Raw genomic sequence first — 22,750 nt, 5'->3', positions numbered from 1 at the left:
ATATATGCAGAGGTGACATAAAGCACATCTGGACATTCTCAATATGGTTGTGCAGTTTTGTTCCAGAAGTGTATAATAGCTCCTTTAAATTGCAGTAGCTCCCACAGACTACAGTACAGCTGGACAGAGGTACTTCCCCATTGCATCCACACTATTAAATTTTTTTCTGAAGCCATGCTCTGTTTCCTTTGCTATGTTAGCAGCTGGGAAGAACTGTTGGAAAAGGGATTGTGGCATGTGTACCTTTTCAAATGGTTGATTCTTTCCTAGAGCTGTTTTATGCTCGCTTTAGAAGCTCTGTTGGCACAGGGGATAGTCTGGAACCATAAAGTCATGGCATTGACATAGTTATCTATAATTTAGAAAAAGAACTCATCCTTAGTGGGTCATGGGATTGTACAGTGCATTTCTTCTAAGTTTTTATACACTTCCAGTGCTTTGGTTTAATACTGTTATCACTCTGCTACTCAAAAAAACCTCAAGAAATAGAAAAGAAAATGCAGTAGGAAAGAACTGTATTACAATGTCTGTCACTGAAATATATTGCTGTACATATCTCACCTAGCAGCAAGAAATTTTAAGTCATGACAACACTTGATTGTATATCAAAGCAATATTATGAATATTGCTTGGAATATTCCTTGTATATCAAAACAATATGTTGAATATTACTTGAATATCTCCTTGCCAGGCTTATAGGAATGTGTCTATATTTACACCTCAGTTTTTATACCTAGATTTGAGAGATTTTCCTTTTTAAAATTAGTGTATATTATTTCTGTTACTTTGCCCTTCAAAATGGCTAAAAAGAAAATCCTGTAATATTGAAATGAAATTAAAGCTTACTCTTATAAGCAGAAAAATGTTTGAGTTGTATTTTTGATAAAAGCAAGCTAACAAAACCACAAGCAACGAATTTTATCGCTAAAATTTAGGAAGGATGAAGAAGAGATTTTGTTGCAGCAGTAATTCTAAATATTATTAGATTTGGTAGCTGAATTCAGATACCAGTGAGAAGTGTTAGAGGAAAAATATGATCTAATTAAAGAACTCTCTGTGTTGAACTCATTAGGTTTCTCCTGAATTTTAATCTGGGTTTTTTTTTAATTATCTGAAAAAAATAGCTTTATGTTAAGCTTGTGTATCTGTTTTTAGTGTCATGTTCCGGTCAGATGTACTTGGAGAATTTTGGTATGCCCTGAAGTTCAACGTAGAGAAGCCATCGCCAACCGGGCTACCTGAAATAGCTTGTGAGCTTGGAAAGTGAGTAGTTCATAATGCTGGACTGGGTCACTGCTTTTGAGTATCATGGACAATACATGAACAGTTTACAGCAAAAACTCAGAATAGTGCTCTATGTCTGCTGTAGTAGTTTGCAGATAATTTTTTTAGATATATATGTAGGTAGGTGAAATATTCCTTGCAGAAGAACAATTGAAATGAAATTTTAGCCTCTATGTAAACTTCCTCTGAAGTCTTTATAGAGAAATCACTCCAACAATACTGCAGAATGTAATCACCAAGATCCATAATATTGAGCTCTGTAGGTTGGCTTTATTTTCTGTTTCTTTTCTTCTCCCTGAACTAGGAGTTTACCAACAATCCTGCTTTACAAATGCTTGTATACCAGTTAGCAATATATTTTAACCTCTCAAGAAAAGGGAAAATGATGCAACTTCTGTCCTGCAGGTCCTGGAGGTAGGCATGGTTGAAATGCCACAAGTGAAAATGAGCTACTTAGAAAAATGAACCCAATTATTACCATCCTTCAATGATATTTCAACGTGCATTTTGATAGCATAATGTTCAGTCCAGTTCTGAATTTCAAGACATAAGCTAAAACTTTAAGGAAAGGCTTTGGAGAATGTCAAAATTCCAGAAGTGCTTTTCCACATATTACCTCCACTTACTAATAGTTTCTGTGGATACACTGCTCTTGTGAATGCTAAATTCCACTTCTGTCTATCTTTGACTAAATCTGAATTAATATACATAACAGACTGAGAAAAAATGTTGTTAGAGACCACAACATGAAATTTTTTCTGATTAAATTTTTTGTGAGTGAATATTTTCTGCTCTTAAGTATGATGCACAGGCTGGAGGTAATTGACAATGCCTTTGTTATTATGTTCTAAAGAAAATAAATTGTGCCATTTCCTGGTTTTTACTTTAAAATTCTGGGCTGACTGGAGTAATTTTTCTCTGCTATGTAGGCTTTTGCTGTTAGGAGTTAGGAATTACTTAAAACCTTTTTATTCAGACTATCTGGCATTCATAATTTTCTTTGTCATCCACTGCCTGGAAGCTACATGCACAAATAGTCCAGTGGAAAATGGCAAGTCATCCTTTTCCACTGCAAGGCAAATGGATGTTGGAAAAGATTAGCTCCATTAACTACAACTCTTCCTGTCAAAATTCTTATCTCAAACTCCTCAAATCCCATGTTTTATTTTTTCAAATGAGATTTCTTTTCCCTTTATCAGTACATACATGTTGTAGTTCCTATGTATCTGTAAATACGCGGAGGAACACCGTGTCCAGCTCTGGGCTCCTCAGTACAAGAAAGACAAGGAGCTCCTGGAGAGGGTCCAGTGGAGGCCACAAGAATGATGAGGGGTCTGGAGCATCTCTCTTATGGAGAGAGACTGTGAGAGCTACACCTCTTTAGTCTGGAGAGGAAAAGGTCGGGAGGGGATCTCATCAATACATATAAACATCTCAAAGGCAGGTGCGAAGAGGATGGTGCCAGGCTCTTTTTGGTGGTGCCCAGCGGTGTCAGCATAATGTTATCAGCACTCTTCTTGAAGTACAAAGTGGCACAATGGCAGTCAGTGATGGCATTGAGGTTACAGTTCACTTACTGAGAATTGCTCTGCCTCATGAAAAGATGAGACAGTCCAAGTAAATTGGTTGCATTAATCTGTGATAAATGTGTAAAGGCAGTGTAGGTAGACATCTGTGTATGGTCTAAGAAAGGTATCAATTTGCATGTTTTTTTGAATGGATATACTTCCTTGCTATGTACCCAGAGATGTGAACTGTAAATGTCATCAAATGTTTGAAGCATTTCTGGTTGGTGAAGATTTGTAGTTTTTTAACAGATTAATTTCCATTCTACCAACTTTGCCTTGAATGCAGAAGCATTAGCATATGAATCTAGGAATAATGTTTTTCATTGTGTGCTTGCTGTATTCTTTTTACTATTGATCTGAAAAATTTAGGAATTTATGTCCTTGAAATATTACTCGGAATTGGCTTAGGAGCCAAGAACCCTTTGATAACTTAGAATCAATTTCTGGCCAATTCTTGAAAGAGAAAAGAAAATTTCTAACAATTTCTCTTTTAATTCTTCTTCAGATTCCCTAACATTTGGGATTATCACAGTCAGATCTGCTTATTGTTTGTGTCAGGGTAGATTTAACACATCCCTTAGCATATGTCTCTAAGGAAGGAAACCTTCTCCCTGATATTTTTCATCTTTCCTTATCCATCTTGTTATGGGCTCCACAGTGGAGTCATTGAAGATGAGTCAGTTGAATGTAGTTCACAGTGATCTGGAATTTACTGCCAAATGCAACAATTTTTCCAGCATAACCATGATAGTCAATCTGTGTGGGGTGGCAGGATTTTGATGACTTGAAGAACCTCTAACAGTCAAGTAGTTTCTTATTAAATTTCAGATATTTCAACTTATTTTTCCTTTTGACTAAGTATTACGTATGAAAGAGACCAGACAAAAAAAAAAAAAGAAAAAGGGTAGAGATGGTATATGTGAAAAATGGGAATGATCAAGTGAATCTGAAGTTCCTGTGTGAAAATTTCCTAGTATTTCTTTACCCAGCTTTTGAGATCTCAATGGTACAATGCTTTTACAGTGTTAGTCAGAAACAAGTCTGCTGCACACTGCTGGGGATTTATGTCACTGCATAGTTTTGAAGGAGCCCACTTGTGAACAGTTTAGGGTCTAAATTTACAGTCATAAAGCTGGACTGAAATATCTTCTAAATGTTAGTTTTTATATTTTCTTTTTCATTACTGATTTAGCTATGATTAACGGACTAATTTTTTCCAGATGATAAATATGTGGAGCAATCTGGCCATTGACCTGCCACAGCTTTGACTACAGGGAATATCCATTAGGAGATGAATTACAGCAAAGCCAATATATGTATCTCATTTTTCAGAGTTTTCTTATTTACTGTTTTCACTTGTTCACCTTGAATCTCTCCTCTGTGTCCCTTGGTGTTACAACAAGGATGTGATTTATGGTCATATAACTTTGCTAAAAACAAAAAATATAATATTTAGATCAGAATAGAGGAAATGTTGGGAGTCCTGTGAAATATTTTTAAAATTTTCTCCCTATTGAAATTATCTCATGTCTGCTCTTTAACTGGAAAATAAAGAAGGAAAGTCTGTAAAATAGAGGGCCAGTTGATTTAAAGCATAATTAGGCAATCAGCATACTCCAGTCTTTGTTCTGGGAGAGTCACTATACTCATTAAAATATATAACCTACATATGCAAAATAATGATTTTATGATTATGCTGTAATGAACAACACAAAAATGATACAAAATGAAACACTGAATTAATTCAATATTTATTGTTATTAATAATAATAATTTAATAAATATCTTTCCACACTAGTGGGGAAATGCTAATGCAATAAAACTTAAATAAATAAAACCCCCCAAATTTTTCAGGAAATAAAAGAATATATGAATAATGACATGTAATGGAAGAAGCTTTGCAATTAATCATCATTGTATATATGTTTTTTTCCAGATGGACTTATATACACATACCTCTTTCTAATCCCACTCATGAAACTCTGGTGCTACAAATGGCTAACAGTGATCCCAACCATTTTGCAGTTGAGACTGACCCAAAACAACCTGTGAGTAAGATTTCTGTGCTTTCACAAAAAAGATAGAAGAGAGCCTTCTTTTTAAAACAAATTGAATTGTGTATTGTATTGTGGGTTCAGAATATACAATCTTTTAGACATTTTAAGTATGTATTTTAGAGATTTTATAGCCTGAGGAAGAAAACAACTAAACTTGAAAAGCAGCTCAATCTGAAGTACAGATGTTTTTGTTCCTGGAATGCTTTGTTGGAATGGTTTTGAGCAGGACTGCAGAGTAGGTTGTAAATAATTCAGGAGACATTAGAAGGAGAAGCTGTAAACAAACCAGCTGGTTAGAAGCTTCGTAAGTATCTAATAATCAAGATGATAACTAGGTAAATATTTAGGTTAGTAGATAAAATGTTAATGGAAGAATACAGTAATATCTCATAGTCATGGCAGTTATAAGCAACTTGCAAGGCCGATGAGTAATTTGATCACTATAGCTGCAAAGAAGCGTCAAGCAAATACCTCGAGCCATTTTATTCTCCAAACTCACAGTTACCTCAAGAGTGATTTCTACAGAGCAAGTCTCAACCTTCTTGTTGTGATGTACTCCACTTTTTCCTCCTCCGTCACAGAAGCCCTTCCATCTTTTAGGATGTTAGCTGCCTAACATTTATGTTCTTTCTAGGAATAGCAGTTGAGTAAATTGGCTCAGCTTTTATATTTTCATAGGGATTGGCTAGAGTTCTAGGTGGTCAGGGTTCAGAAAAATATTTGTTATTGACCATTGAATGCTAGTTAATAGTACAGGTCCCATAAAGAACTCTTTGGATATTATTAACAGTTAATTCTATGAAATATGTGACCTTTTCATGATGGGGAGATGAGAAAAGGGAAGAGAGAAGCATGGAAACTCTGCCTCTGAATGAGTGGCATTGACTGCCTCTGTCACAACCTCTTAGGATGTGAATTCAGAACCTTTAACATGAAAAAAACGAAAAGAAAGAAACCTGTGCTGGACAGGAAAGAAATGGTGCCTTTTCTAGGCATGAAGAACATAATATGGGGAAGACACCAGAGCTGGTTTGTCCCTTTCCACCCAAACTATTCTATGATTTTATGATTCTATTCCTGCAAAATGGTTTAAGGGTCAGAGAGAGAGGAGAAGAGTATTGTAATAAAATAAAGCTAAGAAGATACAAAAGATCATATGGGGAAAATACAGGAATGATATAAAGTCATTATAGATTCAGTTTTCAGAAACTAAACAGCTTTTGGCCTCAAATATAGCAGTACAGCCAGACCAACTGTTCCTAGAAGGGGCTCTGAAGGTAACAGCTAAAGGAGAACAAACTTACGCACTCAGCTTCCCCATATATTGCTACATGGGATTCCATTAAATTAAAAGTATAAAACCTTTTTCATAAAACTAGAAAAGTTTCTTCTAGTCTGTCTTTTGTTTCATGCATGATAACACATCTTCACACACTATATTAAACCTTGACAAGTGCTATTACTAATCATTTAATGAATTGGCATTTGAGTAGGAGCTAAGAAACAATGGATGCAAACTATATTAATTTTCTGGGAGTATTATATATATATTATGTTTAAGTCATTGGCACAGAAGTGGATTAGATTTAAATATAGTGACTTTTGGCTGCTGCAGATTGCATATTACCTTGTGCAGGAAATTAACAACAAGAAAAAAAATCTATCTGCTCTCACAATTTATCACCACAGATTCACACATCGACGATAGCTACAGTACATTGCGTAGGAAAAGACGCATTCAACACTAACCGCAGCAATTTCCTTTCTTCCTTCCCTTTTTATTCTAATCCTCAGTCCTGTATATAATTTATGGATTGAATTCGGAAAGATTACTTGTCAATTGCAGTAGTTCTCCCAGTTACAGGATAGCTTTGGTTGCTATATGCAGCTACTTAATATTTATTTCATGTAGCTGTCCCTTTTTGAATCTACTTCTCCCATTACAGATCCATGTTTGGAGAGGTCATGTGATTTCCTTCAGTTTTGGTGACAAAGTCAGGGGGTGGCATTTGAATCACAGAATGACAGAATGGTTGGGGTTGGAAGGAGCCTGTGGAGACCATCTAATCCAACCCCCTTCCTAAAGCAGGTTCACCCAGAGGAGGTTGCACAGGAACACCTCCAGGCAGGTTTTGAATATCTCCAGAGATGGAGACTCCACAGTTTCTGTTGACAGCGGGTTCCAGTGCTCAGTTACTCTCACAGGAAAGAAGTTTTTCCTCGTATTGAGATGGAACTTTCTGTGCTTCAGCTCATGGCCATTGCTCTTGTCCTGTCACTGGGCAACAGTGGAAAGAGTTTGGCATTTGCCCATAAGATACTTGTATACATTGATGAGGTCCCCTCTGAGCTGGGCTTTCTCCAGACTGCGCAGGCCCAGCTCCCACTGTCTCTCCTCACAAGAGATGCTCCAGACCCCCAACCATCTTTGCAGCCTCTGCTGGACCCTCTCCAATAATTCCTTGTCTTTCTTGGGCTGGGGAGCCCAGACATGGACAAAGCTCTCCAGATGTGAACTTGCTTCTCCTGAATATGTTACATCCTAGGTTTAGTACCTCCACACAACAGTGCATTCAACTTCCAGAAGTTTACTGCTCATAAACCATGCCTTGTATTTCGGGTATTGGTTTATAATAACACCCATTTCAAAGCCTTTGCTATGCATGGAAGAAGTTTCCCATCTTGATCATTTAAGTTTCTGCTCTCTTTAAAGCAAATAATGCTTTCTTGTCAGCAGAAAGATTCTGATTTGTGCAACCCTCAGATGAAATGCAACAAAAAAGAGCAAATTATTAGAACATTAGATTGAAGATGGGATTGTCCAATAAAGATACATTATATTTAAAGATATTAGAGTCAGGCCAGTAATTTTAATATTTCATATAACTTTCCATATTTGTTTTTATGTCATCTAAGATGTAGAACTTTCGAATATACTGGGCTGTCGATCAGAAAATGTCTCAAATCGATTTCTTCAGTCACTGAGTTATGTTAAATAAACCAGATTCAGCAGTGATATCACAGAATTTTTTTCTTCCCTAGGGATATTTGCCTAAAATTAATAACCAAAATGTTGACTAATATTTCAGAATTTAAAAAAATTCAAATATTATTAACATATTTTCATGTGTGTGGAAGTTTGTTCCAGTTTCAATTTGGAAGAAAGGGCATTACTGAAATACCACAAGGGATTATTTTCTAAAGAACTGATTCAACTTAAAGTATGGACATCATTAACAATACACTTTCCTGAGGTCCAGTTGGATTAGGCTCAAGTATTCCTGAATTTCAGGGTGCATAATGAAGCCTAAATGAAATTCAAAGGCTTTAAATCTCTTGCCAGCTTCATGTCATTAGAAGCAGCTCTGTTACCCTTTGCACACTGACAAAAATGAGAAAAGCAGGCATATCTTACTAGTAGCTTTGCAATTGTAGCCTAGGATGGTTTAAATGGAATATAACATCTTTGTTTTCTTTCAAAAATTTGATAAAAGCTTTCAAGTATTCCCTTTAATGGGATTTGGATTTTCATATCCTTTTTCCTTTTTTGTTTCTTTTTTTAACAAGCTACACCTAATTTTTGTTTCCCTTCTTGTCAACCTTAAACTAACTTAATAACTTTATAAATGCTGCCAAATTATCTAAAAGCTGGAATAAAAGTGAACTTACATAAGTTTACTGTAAAGTTCCAACTCATTTTCCATTAACATATTGCATATTAGGAGTGTCTGGGGAAAAAGTCATTGGGATGTTGAGTTTCGTTTTTCTGTCCTGACCACATCTTTCTTTGTCTTTAGCAGAAAAGGATTCAGTTTCAGCATCAGATTTAACAGCTGAAAATTTTCAGTAATTAATACTGTTATGATCCCAAATTTACTACTTTTTTTCTATACAAATACATGGATGTATTTCACATATATGTGTCTTATATTGATACACACATATATTTATGATGTAAAAAAAAGTCTTACAAACAGGATTGTCTCTATGGCCAAAAAGAATTGTCCTTTCACTGTAAGTCTTCAGTTTCCTATTCTCCTGGCTTATAACTAGCCTAAACCTTTTCCATTAAGCTGTGTTCTTTCCTGATTGGCTTTGAAACACAATTTTTATTGAGGACAAATAATTTAGTAGAGAAGGGCTGGCAGGAAGGAGTGCAATCTCTGTGTGCAAGCTTTAAGGATTTTCTTAATGACTATGAATATTGTTTTGTACAGAGTAGAGAGCAAACTCTCAGATTCAATGAAAAAATTCCCTCCTTTCTTCATTTTATAACAGAAATAATGTATTTATAGTTGCTTCAGACTAAGCTTCTCTATTTAAACAGTTATACCTGAGGTATTATGAAGAGCAATGATAGTTCCTTTTCACATGAGTATCATGGAAGCCACTTCTTTATGTAAAAAAAATGAAAGGCAGGAGATGTGTTAACATCAGCACGTTTAATTGAATGATTGAATGATTTTATGACCTTCTTAAAATACGTTGTTTAGCATTATTTCTCAATTCTAGTTCTAAAAGCAATTTATTCTTTGGATTTCAGTAGAAAGCAAGTAATTTTTTTTGCTCAGCTTATTTCAAAACAAATTACTTTATGGATACAGAGAACATCATACTGTATAATACAAAATGAATTTTTAAAACCAAATCTATAATGTAAAAATTAACAATCCTTTCTGCTTTCAGAGTAGGCAGTCTGCTGGGATTAGCATAACTCCATGTTGGTTATTTTGATTCATTGTGGCACTGCATTTTCTGAGTAATGATTAAATGTCAAGTAATACTTCCTGGAAATCGAACTCCTGTCTGTTTCCATCTCTATGGAAGAGTTATTATTATGAATAATGTGGACGTCTTACTGAAATTACTCGAAATTTTAAAATCTTAGTGTTAATTTAATTAATTTAATTATGTATTCTTATTAGGTGACATCCTGTCTTTATCTACTTTTTCATTCTATTCAAAAGTATTTGGGAAGGGGTTCTTTCTACTATGGTTCTCTCTCCATTTGTGAGTCTTCATTTAATAAATGGGTCTGGAACTGGACTGCAAATGAAAGTTTAATTAACTATTATGGCAGTATTCTGATTAATTACTTTGAAACTTTCTCCCCAAAAGAGAAAAAAAAAAAAATACATGTTTTGTGTGTTAGTTGAGCACACCTGAGCTCTGTCCTCTCTTCTGCACAACCTACCTCCCACTGCCATCAGGAGGGATATCTGTTGTTCAAGGCACATCAACATCCCTGTCCCTAACTGAGCTGCTACTGATGCCTAAAGATTTTTAGCTTTTTATATACTTTCATGTATTTGTAGATTTGGAGGCTGCTGCATGCTTGTATCTTCTAGTACTTTCCCTACTCTTGTTCCCCTACCTTTTAGAACAATAAGCTAACCTTCTAACACATTCCTGAAATACTGTTTAGTCTTGTTTCCAAGAAGAGAACCTGCAACAAAGACCTTTTGTTTTCCAACCAGAATCTGAGAAGACACAGCAAGAAACGGGGCAAAAAAGCCCCTGGACCAATTCCGATGGGGCAGTTCCCAGGGTAAAATTACCTAAACTACTGTTCTTCTAATTGGACAATATTTGATAGGGATATTAATCAATTAACCTTATAAAATTGTAGAACTACTGTATTACATGTGCATATTGCCATATTATGCAGCTTGAAGGCCTTTCAATTAAAGATTTCCTTTTATATTATCACTTTTAACACTGTTTGGAAGGATCTGTGTTTTATTCCAGGTAAGAGTACCCTAGAAACACACCCAGAGGATGACTGGCAAGACCAGGAATGCTGTGCCTCCTGCCTGGGCCCAGCTCTGGGATGGCAGGGAAAGCCACAGGGCAGTGAGGAAAAGCAACATAAGGCTCTGTCAGAGAGTGGATGAGATCAATGGTCCAAGATAACACCTCTGTGTGTGTGGGGTTGGGGGTGAGCCAGGCCTTGCTTTGTGGGGAGACAGTGACCCCAGACTCCCCAGCTTGGCTGAGCTGCAATCAATCAATCAATCACTGGGGTGGTGCTAACCCAGTCTCTGACTGGCAGAGCTGTCCATCTATCACACACTGGGGCAGTGTTAGGTGGCTTCCTAGTGGGTCGGCCACTGAAGGTTGTAGGGCCTAAAAGGTGGAGCACAGTAAAATACTGCCCTTCCCTGGAGTTTTTGTCGTAGCCATGCTTCAACTCTAGGAGTTGGTAGCTATATGTGTGCTTTGTCAGTACCAGCTGTGGTAGGGTGTTGTTTTGACCTTTTATTGCAAATTATATTCCTTTTATAAAATACAGGTTAACTGCTCATGATAGCAATCAATTACCTTTTTATCTCTTGTTACATACAAACATTATTTAAACATATGTGATATTTAAAGGATAGTACCTGTTTTTTATTAAAGAAATAGACACAGTAGTTGTGTATTCAGTGATTCTGGCTGATCACTCTTTTAGTGCACTGGCATTTTTATCATTCTTAGTTCTGCTCTTTCACTGCTTATCTGGTTCTTACAGCATATCTTGCTCCATTGTAGCCAGCTACCTTGCTTTTTCCCTGTGCAGTTGAGTCTCAAGTAGAATACTTGAGGTGAAGAGAAAACTTGCAACGTTATTTACAGTGTTGGTTTCGATAAAGGTAAGCAGAAGGGAGACAATGCACTGGCTTATTAAAACCTGGCATGTATTCCCTTTCTAAGCCAGTTTTTGTCTGTGGAGGTCGCTGTGATAACCCTTCAGTGTCATCAGTACGATCAGACACCAGAGTCCTGTTTGAGTGGTGTTTGATGTCCTTGGAGCAGTCTCTAACACCAGCCCTGGGGTGGCTGGGCAGAGGACGTGCAGTGACTGCCACTGGGATTGTTTGCTGCAATGCACTCGCTGCCTTTGCAGCCTGTGCTGGCTGAGAGGGGAGAATGCATCTGGTGGAACACATTAATCATATACACATCAACACTGTTGGTACAGAGCACAAAACAGACACAGACTCAAAAAAATTGATTTCCTCTCTCTTACCCCTCCTTTGTTTTGCCTCTTTCTTGTGTTTGTACAGCTGACTATTCCTCCTCATTCCACCACTCAGCTGCCTGTGAGATTCTGTCCCACTGCCCTTGGAAGACGCAATCACAAGGCGACAATAACCTTCCAATGCCCAAAGGTAGGATCATGTGCTCATGCCCACAACACTTGAGATTCATATTAGATATAATTTGTGACAGGCAAGGAAGTCAGAGGCTTAGCCTGTAGGTCGAGTTGAAGTTTAGTGACTGGATGCATAATGAAAAAGCAAATGCAAAGATGATGAAAACTTACAATTTGTTGTATCCTTTGTTCTACACAGAAATTATTCTGTTTACAATATTAAAATGTGGTATAATGGCCTAGGAGCTAGAACAAATAATGAATAATATTAGCTTGCTCAGTACTGTGTTCTGCTGTTTTTAACACTAGAAGACTGCTGCTTCTTAGCAGCATCACCTCTGAAATTAAATTTCTTGATGTTTTTCCCAACCCCAAACAAAACTAAATAGTTTCATTTTTTATCTGAACTGAATTTTAGAAGGTCACACACTTGAAAAAGTGAATTCTTCCTTTCATTTTATCTGAAAAGGCTTTTTACTTTGAACACCTTAGAGTTGTTTACTTTTTTCCTCTGTGAATTTTCCTAAAGTTGATGAGAAACAAGTAAATAAAGAGACATATGTCATCAATATGACCTACTAACTGTTTTTAAATTACAGCTGGAATAAAAAAGAAAACTTGATAGTACAATGCAAATGATAATATTTCATCATGTGAGGTGTGGTTAAATGAAGCATTTGCTTTCTGTGCAATTTCCTCTCTGTATTTTTTTTTTTTTTTGAGTTTCAGATATCCTAAAAGACTGCTGACCTGTGAATTATTCCAGTTTAGTGCTACCAGCAGTTTTCAGTAGTATTTTAAGTAATACTAAAAGAGCAAATATTGTTTTATATGAAGAAAACAAATACTGAAGGAAGTCCTGTGGCAATTTTTTTCCTGAAAAAGTATGTTGAACAGACTGGTTATTTGCAGGTGGTGTTATCACAGCATTTATTTTCAGAATTTCTCTTAAATATTTATTAAGGATAAAAACAAGGAGACAGCAATTCTTATATGAACAGTATGTATCCAAGGTCAGTCCAAGAGGACACAATGTCCTTATCTTCTCTGAAACCTGATGGTCCACAGAAACCTTGTATCTACAAGTTTTTTCCAATATCCTTGATTTTTCTGTGTCTAAATGTTAATGTTTTTTATTATCTTTGGAGTAACACTTCTAGCTTTTTGTGTGATTCTACTGCTGTTCCACCAAAGAATTATTTTCTTTCTTCCTTTGTGTTCTGGTGAGAACTTCTCACTTCACCTGCTTTCGGGTTCTAATATATGTGCTTTGAGTGTTGCTTTTGCAACCACCTACATCCTTCCATTTGCCACCCTGGAAGCTCTGAGTAGCTGGATGGAAGTTAAATACAATGTGCTTGAAGTAAGACAGAAATTAAATACAAAAAGGAGATGTGAGCATCTCCCAGAATGGAGCTGTTGATTTCCAGATAGCAATACTTAGCTATCTGGAAATAACAACAGCTTGAAGGAATTAAAAAGAAAGCAGACATTGAAGCTCACTTATAGCAGAGATACAGAACAGTAGAAGAAAGAGGTAGGCAAAATACTTTAAAACCTACAGCTCTGACTTGTCAAATAATAAAAAGTGGCACATTTCATTCACAGTTTGGAGAGTGGCTATTTCACCTTACGGGATCTGGTCATCCTCCTCAGCAGATGGAAACAACCACCATAAGTGCCTGCATTGGCGAGTACTCTTCTGCCGTCATATCCTTCAAAAATCCAACTGCTGAAAATGTGGTGATAGATATCATGCTGACAGGTACAGGGGATTGGACTTTGTTTTGTTTTTTTTTTTTTTTTTTTTTTTGGGGGGGGGAAGGAACTTAAGCTGTATGGGTTGCATTAAAAGTGTGAAAGGGATGTGATTGAATTTGCCTCATTCCATTTTTTGGCAAGAGTTGTTGTGTATTATCCACATCCACACTGAAAACTCTGTAGAGTGTGCTGTGGGAGATAGAAAGAACACAAACCTGTAACAACTGCTCACAGTAGATTTCTTGGGTCACACAGCCTCGTGTGGATGTGCAGCTGCTGGCTGTGGACTGCACTGTAGCATTTCGGCAACAGGAGACTCCTGGGATGTGTTCTGGTAGCTGTATGTCTAAATCAAACAGCTAATGCTTTGTATTGCTTTTTTTCCTCAGTTGCCTTCAAAAGTTTTATATTATTGGTCAGATTCTGGATAACTAAAGGAGTTAATAAGAGAGCAAGGGCAAAACATTTTTAGTTAAGTTTGTTTTTTGTTTGTTTTTTTTCTGATGACCTTCTGAACAAGTATGTTTCATCAATATTTTCAAACATGCTTTGAAGGATGAGATCCAGAATTATCAGAGATTGATAAGTAACTGTCCATACTGGGATTTCACAAATGCTGTAAGAACTCAGGTTCTAAATCCCACATTCTCTTTGATGACTAAAATTTACTCAAAGAGGAAATTTCACTTTTAGTGCATCAGAAGGCTTTAAAAGGTTCTCTGAATCTCCACCTACCCAAACATAACATTGTAGGTAGCACCAGAAAATGGGTGCCAAAGCATGTCCTGGCATCTACAAATAACAAAACCTGAAGATAAACCTCCCAGTTTTATCTTCATAAATAAATAAACATAAGAGAAATAGCAAAAACCAAAACCATAGGAGAACAGTGAATCAAACCTCTTCAAAGGTATGTTTTAAGCCATGTTTACACACTCATACTGTGATTTGGGGTTTGTGGCACATAGAATAAGTGAAGAAATGTCTTTTAAAAACTGTAGATTGGTGTTTATTTTTGTCTTAAACTCAAGCTTTTTAATCCTACCTTCTGAATATGAATTAGAAATAAAGAAATACAGCTTTGTCCACATATGCAGTTCTTTTATGGGGGATCTTGGAAATATGTTTACCTAAAAGGTGCCTGGCCAAAAGCATCTTGGTCTCATGACTAAACAGTCTGAACTTCTGCTGTCCAATTTTTTTTTTTTTGTCAGACTTCAGTGCAGTTTCCCATATTAACTGCTGAAATATTTCCATTCACAACTGTCACAAAATAGAGTTCAATTTGTAAATTATTAGACCAGTTCTGAATTTCTCTTGATGTTCTCTTCTGGCAAAGGAAGTAACAGCATGCAGAGGATTCTCTGCTTACAAGCTAAGTGAATCATGGCCAGGATCTTGGGGACAGTCAGAGTTCACCTGCTGAGCAGGGTACCTGGCAGAGAGGGGATCCTGGCATTAAGAAGAACAGAGTCTTGTCCAGCTTCCTACTTATCTGGCATCTGGGTGTCTTTAAGTGACAAGGAGCACTGCAGATAGGCCCTGCACAGGGCTGTTGATGCAGGAGGTGGCATTCAGTGCATGTACACAAGGCTCCAAAGTGCTGCTCATAGTAGAAAAGGAAGCATAAATGTTGACTGCACACCACAGGAGCTGCTCTTGGGCAATCATTCTGATTGTGCAGTCATTACTTCTGTAATCCAGGTGGCAGCTGCAACTCTGGTCTGAGGCTATCAGGAATTCCTGAGGTTTCTCCCTGGCACTGCAGTATGAATGGCAAGAGCCAGTTAGATGTGTGCTGTGGTAGGTGAACTTCCTGGTTTGAGAGGGAAATGGGCAGCCTGTAGGGGAGAGACAGGCTGTGGACTTCTTAGAGCAGCTGGATGTATTCAGATCCACAAATCCAGATAAAATTCATAATGTAATAAAACAATTGGCCAAAATGGTTGTGAGGCTGTTGTTTTCTATGAAAATTCATGCTGATCAGATGTTTCTGTTGACTGGGAAAAGGCTTTGTTGTTTTCCCCTTTGAAAAGTGGTAGAAGGAAGGCTAAAGGATCAGTAGGATGATCAGCCTCACCTGAAGCCCTGGTGGGGTCATTGGACACTTTTTTGCATTGGACACCTTTTGCAGTGTGGGTAGCCCATGATTAGCACATTCTCTTACAGTCCATGTCCAAGCCCATGAAGGTCAAGAAGGTAATCAGGACTAGTCAAGTGGATTTCTTAAGTGCAAATCATGATTGACAAATGTGATTGCCTTCTATAAGGAAATGAGTGATTATGCAAATAAAGGAGGAGCAGTGAATGTAATATACTATGATTTATTAGGACTTTTGTCAGTGTATCCTGTAACATTCTTGTTTGGAAGCTGAGGAAGTCTAGGCTTGGTGAATGACTGCTGAGTGGATTGGAAACTTGGCTGAACTGTTGGTCTCAAATGATAGTGATCAACATCTTGACATTCAGCTGCTGGCTGGTAATGATTGTTGCACCCCAGGGGTCAGCGTTGGGGCCCATATTATTCAAGACCTGTATTAACGACATGGATGATGACAGAGATTGCAATGTAAATTAGGGAAAGGGACTGACATGATGGATGGTGAGCTTCAGTCCAGAGTTACCTTGATAAATTGTTGGTGTACCTCAGTTTTGAATTGCTTTGTTCATCAACTCATCATTCTTGGAACAGCTGAAGACAGAATGAACTTTCATATTATTAGTAATGCAATTTTCATGCTAAAATGTTAACCCTTTATATTTTCCCCTCACTCCATATACCCTGTGTGCTTACCTTGGGCCAGACAGTGTGAATTAGAAGTGCTGTGAATTACTAGCTGTGCAACCCACCCTACTTGACCAGGAAATAACTGGTTGTATAAATTTTGCAGTGTAGGTGTGTATTATGTCTGTGGTATAAAGGTTCCTATTGCATCTCATGAATGCAGCATGCTTTATTCTAGTGGAAAGTGCAAGCTGGGATTCTGATTTGTACAACAACAAGAGCAATTAAGAGATGCAAACTGCTTGTCTTATTGAGAGTAAATCTCGTGCCAGACAGAACAGTTTAGTAGTCCAATACTATTAGGTATTATTTGTAAGAATGGTAATCCAGTGTGCTGTTCACCAAATAGTGGAGAAGAATAATCAAACTTATCTGTGATGCAACTTCATGGGAAATTATTTATAGAGCTTAAATATTGTAACTAAAGCCTAGTAGATTGTGAAATTCTGAGAAACAGGAGAAACCATGTTGTTTAATTGTTTTAGTGAAAACAGTTATTGTTCTAACAATAGAGCATTTACTTGTCCCAGGAACAGTGACAGAGGCAGAAGCATCCAGCTTAGACAGTGAATGACTGATGTTTGTTTTTATGCCTCAGAAGTTTTCAGTCTTCATTTTTCTTTACCCATCAGTAGGCCTGACATGATGATGATCTACTGTTTCTGTGATCTGTGGAATTACAAAAGGTTTTACTTGAAAAAAAAAAAAATTATACTGAAGTCTTTATGAAAGGAAAATCATACCTGTCCTTTAAAATCTATCTTAAATTTGTTAATCAGATTAATTATAATGTTAATTTTCTAATTCAGTTGCTCTTGGTGACCTGTACATAAAGTTTGCTTTATTTTAACCATAACAAGACAGTTGATTTATGCATTCAAGCTGTATTTAGATGTTGGTTGTTCTGTGATTTGCTTTGTGTAGGAATACTTACTGGAATTCTTATTTCCATCTTTCCAGGGGAAGAGAAATCTAGTCTTATAAGCAAAATCATGTATGCACAAGTGCAGTTTAGCATTCCTGGCCCTTACATATCCTGAGAAATAATTTGTCAGGCTTATTGCTGATGTTTCTGGAGGCCAGAGAGAGGGTAGAGTGGGGAAGTCAACAGAAGGCAGCAACTCAGAAGTCAGAGTGACATGCCTGACCGATCTTGATTTTTAGAGATTGTGTTTTAGACCATGTGCCCCTTCTTAAGAGAAAATAGGGCATCTCGATTAAAGTGTACAAACAATAAACATCAACATTTATAGATTTACTTGATGCTTTAAAGAAAATTACACAAGTTATCTGTATCTTGCTTTCAAGTAACATTCCATAGTCAGTTTCTGCCCTAGATAGATGTGAAATTATGTTTAGAACTGCAGAGTCCAGGAATTAAAATAGACATTAATTGGGAAATGTTATATCAGGACCATTTCTGAAGCTTTCATTTACATTTCTGAAGCTTTGTCAAACCCAAGAGCATTAATCCTCAGAAATGTTTCTTTCTCTGAATTTTGACTGCTGTTGTGGCACAAACAGTCCTCTATTTGGGGTACTTATAGAGCAAGTAAAACTACTACTACTACACTGGACCTCTTAAAACGAGGTATTTTATTGTTGAATTTAATACCAGTAAGTTTTCTTCCTAGGATTTAGACACTTGGGTAGTTAAATGTGCAGCTCTTTTTCACATAGGCATTCATAGCTACATTAAGAATAGTCATGTGAGTAATGTTTATTTGACAGCAGGTGATTTTTCCCCAATATGAGCCAATGACCAGAACTACAGAGTATGCAAACTCTTGCCACAGATGGTTTAGCAACCATTTGTACTAGTTCAGCTGTTTCAGGTTGAATGATCCTGCTCTTCTGTAAATACCCCTATATAGTATTTCTAGTAAGAGTTTTTGGAAGCAACAAAAATGATACAAATAATTCAAACTGCTAAAATCTCCAGTGTAAACCAGAGCCCACAGAGTTAACCTGAATAAGAATTTTGCTTAAGTATTAGTGCTTTATTTCAGTCAATGTGGGTAATTTAATTTCAAAATTTCAGTGGGCCAAATATATAGTTCAAGAAAAAGTTGCAACAGCTTTTATAGAGGATATTTGTTTCAAAGTGTGAAGGGCTGTGCTCAAAGAAAAGATTAAAGCTACAGCAGTAATTAGGAATTGGATAAGGGAGGTGAATTGGTTCCTCTGGAATCCAGTGTTACCTGCAGTAGCAAAATTGATATCTGTGGCAGTATATAAGATTGCTTATTAAAACTTACCTTATGTCCAAGATAAGGCTGCATGCACAGTAGCTTGGCTGTGTCTTTTTCCATTCAAAGATTTCCAAATTAGAATTGGCACTTTTTAAATGTACTTTGAAATATATTTTCAAACTACTTTCTGTGACTTTATGCAATTGAACTAAGTACTCAAAGGCAAATCTGCTACTTGGTCATTTTTCTTTCAGGGAAAGGCAAATCTGCTACTTGGTCATTTTTCTTTCAGGGAAAATATATTGGACTAAGTATTATTGCATATATATGTGTGCCAGTGTTAAAATGAAATAGTAAAGATGTGAAGAAATACTATTTTCAGTCATCTAATCAATTTAGAATAAAAGTGCTAACATCACTTTGTGCTGATTCTGAAACAATTCAAATCATTATTTTAGCTACCAGTTAAAATAAGTCCAACTCTGAATTGATAAATGCAATTTTGAAGCATCATGAAGCATAACCTAGTGCCTTTAATTTCATACAGTGAAGCTATTTTTCAGATAAAGAAATATCTCTGGAGATTAGTTAGCTAATTGTGTGAAAATTACTTTTTAGCTGAATAGGTAGAAGCATATAAGCTAAAAATAAATACCATATATTTTAAAGTTGAGAAAACTCTTCTAGTAGGGGAAATTTACAGTATTAAGCTTATTAGCATCCTGGAAAAAATATAGAAAATAATTCCTTCAGAATAAATAGCATTATAGAGGAAGATTTCACTATAGCCATGCTTTTGCCACTGCAGTCTATCAGTTCAAGAAAGGAGATGATACAGTTTTTTTACTGATATATTAAAATGAGTGTGTTGGCTTTTCTTTTACACCCATCTTTTAATATCTGGAAAGGGCCCTTCAATTCTTTTTGTATTTCCTCATAGGTTGCAGGTCTTATTTTGAACCTCTAAGCTGGCTTCTGATACCCAGAACTTTGTTCGTGAGATGAAATAATTTTGAGGCTGTTTCTCAAACAGAAGCAAGAAGTTTGATAGTGCCAAGAGAGCTGTTCTTTGCCTTCCTGAACATCTTTGATCATTATTCTGTTTCTTAAAGCTATCTTAACTTAGTTCCATAAGCCCAAATGACAGTCTTCCCTGGATGTTAGATGAGTCCTGTGTATCCCATCTTCCTGTCAGCCGTTCATCATTCAGTGTTACCACACTTTAATATGGCATATTATACAGATATAGTCTATCTATTGGCCTCAGGTTCTTGGAGTTAGCTGCTAGACATATTTCTTACAAGGAATTTCCTTTGGCTGCTTGAACAGTTCCAAGACCTGTTTATAGAATTGGACTTCAAACCAGTTTTTCCTGTCTCATTTTTCATTTATCCACAGCATTGACAGTAATCAGTGAAACAATCTAAATCATGTCTAAATCCTCTGTCTTTATGAAGTGATCTGTTGGTTGATCCAGTAACTTTCCAACAAGAAAGCAATTCTTGTCTGCAGCTGTGTCAGTGCTGCTGGTCCTGAACCTGTGTATCTTACATTTCATGTCACCATCGGCTTTCACTGCTACCTGATTTTTAATTTAGGAAACAGTTTATTTTTTTAATATCTAGATGTTATTTAACTGAAAACATTTTAAACTTTGGTTTTTCTTGATACTGTGTTATTTCATTTCAATTCTATTTAAAAGATACCCATATTCTAGCTATACTTTTTTACAATGAGGAGAATACTGAGAAGACCTTTAATAAAAGCAGGGGAAAAGGGGTCCATGTGTTCCCACTCAAGAATGTATTTTTTGAAACCCCTGTCTGTGAAGCTGTTTTATTAGGGAAATGGCTCCATCAATTTTGAATTCTAAATGAGCTTCCAAAAATAATTTTTAATTTTTTTTTTTTTTAGATGAGGAGCTGTTGAGTCAGCATCTGAGTGCATCTGTCCTGTCCCAGTCCACCACTAAGGAATCTGTTTTTCAACTTCTGTTTAAACATCCACAAGGTATGTAACTCCTTAACCCTTAAAATACATTTAAACTATTAATGTTACTTATTTTATCAACTTAACCTGCAACAAGTCACAGTTTCCTAAAACATGAAGTACTAGAGTGAAAAAATATGTAATTGCTAAGAAAATTATTTTTAAAATAATTTTTTTGTTGTTTGAAGGACTGGTTAAGAAGAAAAAGAAGAGGAAAGAAATTCCAAAAATCAATGAATTAGACATTTGTAACTACTTTTACTTTTTACTGAATTAACAGAAAACAAAAAAGAAAATTGACTTCTCAATTATTTCATTCTAGATACAGTTATGTTTCTCTTCAGCCTTATCAGTCATTTAAACTTGTTTTTGGTTTTTTTTCGGGGGGGGGGGGGTGATTATTTATTTTTTGGTTTCATTTATTTGTTGTTTGTCTCAGTTTTTATAAGATAGTTTTTTAGTTGGAAAGTACTATTTCCTGTATTTTCTTATGAAAATTTTCCCAGACACTATAGACCTGAACTATGGAAAGAATTAAACTTCTTGGTTTAATTTCCTGAATTAAATTTTAGGTAGCATTGCTGGTCCTATCTGATCTAAGATGAGATATGAAAGGAATGAATTGCCTTTAGCGCTGTAATTTTACCAAAATTTATTTATTATTTGTATATGATAATTGATTTATTTGATTTATCTGGTGTTATGATAAGGCTTGGATTATCATAGAAATAGCATATTTCAGTAATTTCAAACTATTCATTGCTGAAGTATAGAAGATAAGTAGATTTCTTTACCTATTTTAAAAATTTTTCTTCTAATTATTTCCATTGATTACTTCTTAGAAGTGCTTTACAATTTCAGAACACACAGTTAAATTATTCATATCTTCAATTATTTACCAAAGACATTAATTTTCTTCGCTTATACCCCCACAAATATGTGTGAGCATCTCTTTCATGTGAAGATAGATATCAGAATAAGCCATACCATTTTCTGTGAAGAAATAGTGTCTATCTCACATTAAAGACCTGGTTTAGAAATATGACATGAGGATCACTTGTTTACAATTTCATTCAAAAAAATTTGCCATGTACTATGGTTTTCCTGTAGGTGTACTTGACAGATCTTTGTTTTGTAAAGGATATTGCAGACCTTACTGTTCCCAGCAAGGAACTATTTTTGTTTTCTCTTCTGGGAGCTCACTATGCCTCAAAACATTTCTAGGTGATACAGAAAGAAGGATTTAGAAGAAAAGGAGGTGTAAGAATTGATCTGGATGTCATGTCATTTTCTATATATCCATTTCTCATGGTTTCACTCCAGGCAGCCACTCACTCACTCCCCCACCAGCAGGACCAGGGAGAGAATTGGAAGGATAAAAGGTGGAAAACTTGTGGGCTGAGATAAAGACAGTTTAATAGGGAAAGCAAAAGCCTTGCAGACAAGCAAAGCAAAACAAGCAATTCATTCACTGCTTCCCATGGCTGGGCAGGTGTTTGGCCACCTCCAGGAGAGCAGGGCTCCATCACGTGTATCAGTGACTTGGGCAGACAAACACCATCACTCCACACGTCCCCTCTTTCCTCCCCCAACTTTATACACTGATCCAGGATGTCACATGGTCTGGAATATCCCTTTGGCCAGTTTGGGTCACCCATCCTGGCTGTGTCTCCTCCCAACCTCCCATGCACACCATGTGTACACGCCACACCAGTGTGGCAGTAGGACAAGCAGGAAAGGTCTTGGCTCTGTGTAAGCCCTGCTCAGCAATAACAAAAACATCCCTATATTATCATCACTGTCTTCAGCACAAATCCAAAACACTGCCCCATACCAGCCACTGGGAAGAAAATTAATCCTACCCCAGCCAAAACCAGCACAACATTTTACACAGATATATAAAGGCTGTAACTTTTGCCATGACCTTATATATATTTTTTTTCCACAGAAGCAGTGGTGAACTGCCCAAAAACAATCTA

General features: G+C 36.4%; 1 protein-coding gene across 1 annotated transcript in view; it reads left to right on the top strand.

Moving 5' to 3' along the window:
- The window catches only part of CFAP47 (cilia and flagella associated protein 47), a 280,968-nt gene that overhangs the window by 195,758 nt on the left and 62,460 nt on the right, over positions 1 to 22,750 (top strand). The window contains exons 53-57 of the mRNA XM_032100897.1: positions 1,156 to 1,263; positions 4,789 to 4,900; positions 11,956 to 12,060; positions 13,653 to 13,809; positions 20,697 to 20,792. Of these exons, the coding sequence (XP_031956788.1) occupies positions 1,156 to 1,263; positions 4,789 to 4,900; positions 11,956 to 12,060; positions 13,653 to 13,809; positions 20,697 to 20,792 (578 nt within the window). The remainder of the gene's footprint in view (positions 1 to 1,155; positions 1,264 to 4,788; positions 4,901 to 11,955; positions 12,061 to 13,652; positions 13,810 to 20,696; positions 20,793 to 22,750) is intronic.

The sequence above is a fragment of the Corvus moneduloides genome, chromosome 2 (assembly GCF_009650955.1).
Source record: "Corvus moneduloides isolate bCorMon1 chromosome 2, bCorMon1.pri, whole genome shotgun sequence".
In the NCBI taxonomy this organism is placed as follows: domain Eukaryota; kingdom Metazoa; phylum Chordata; class Aves; order Passeriformes; family Corvidae; genus Corvus; species Corvus moneduloides.
This window is presented reverse-complemented; position numbering and strand designations above follow the sequence as displayed.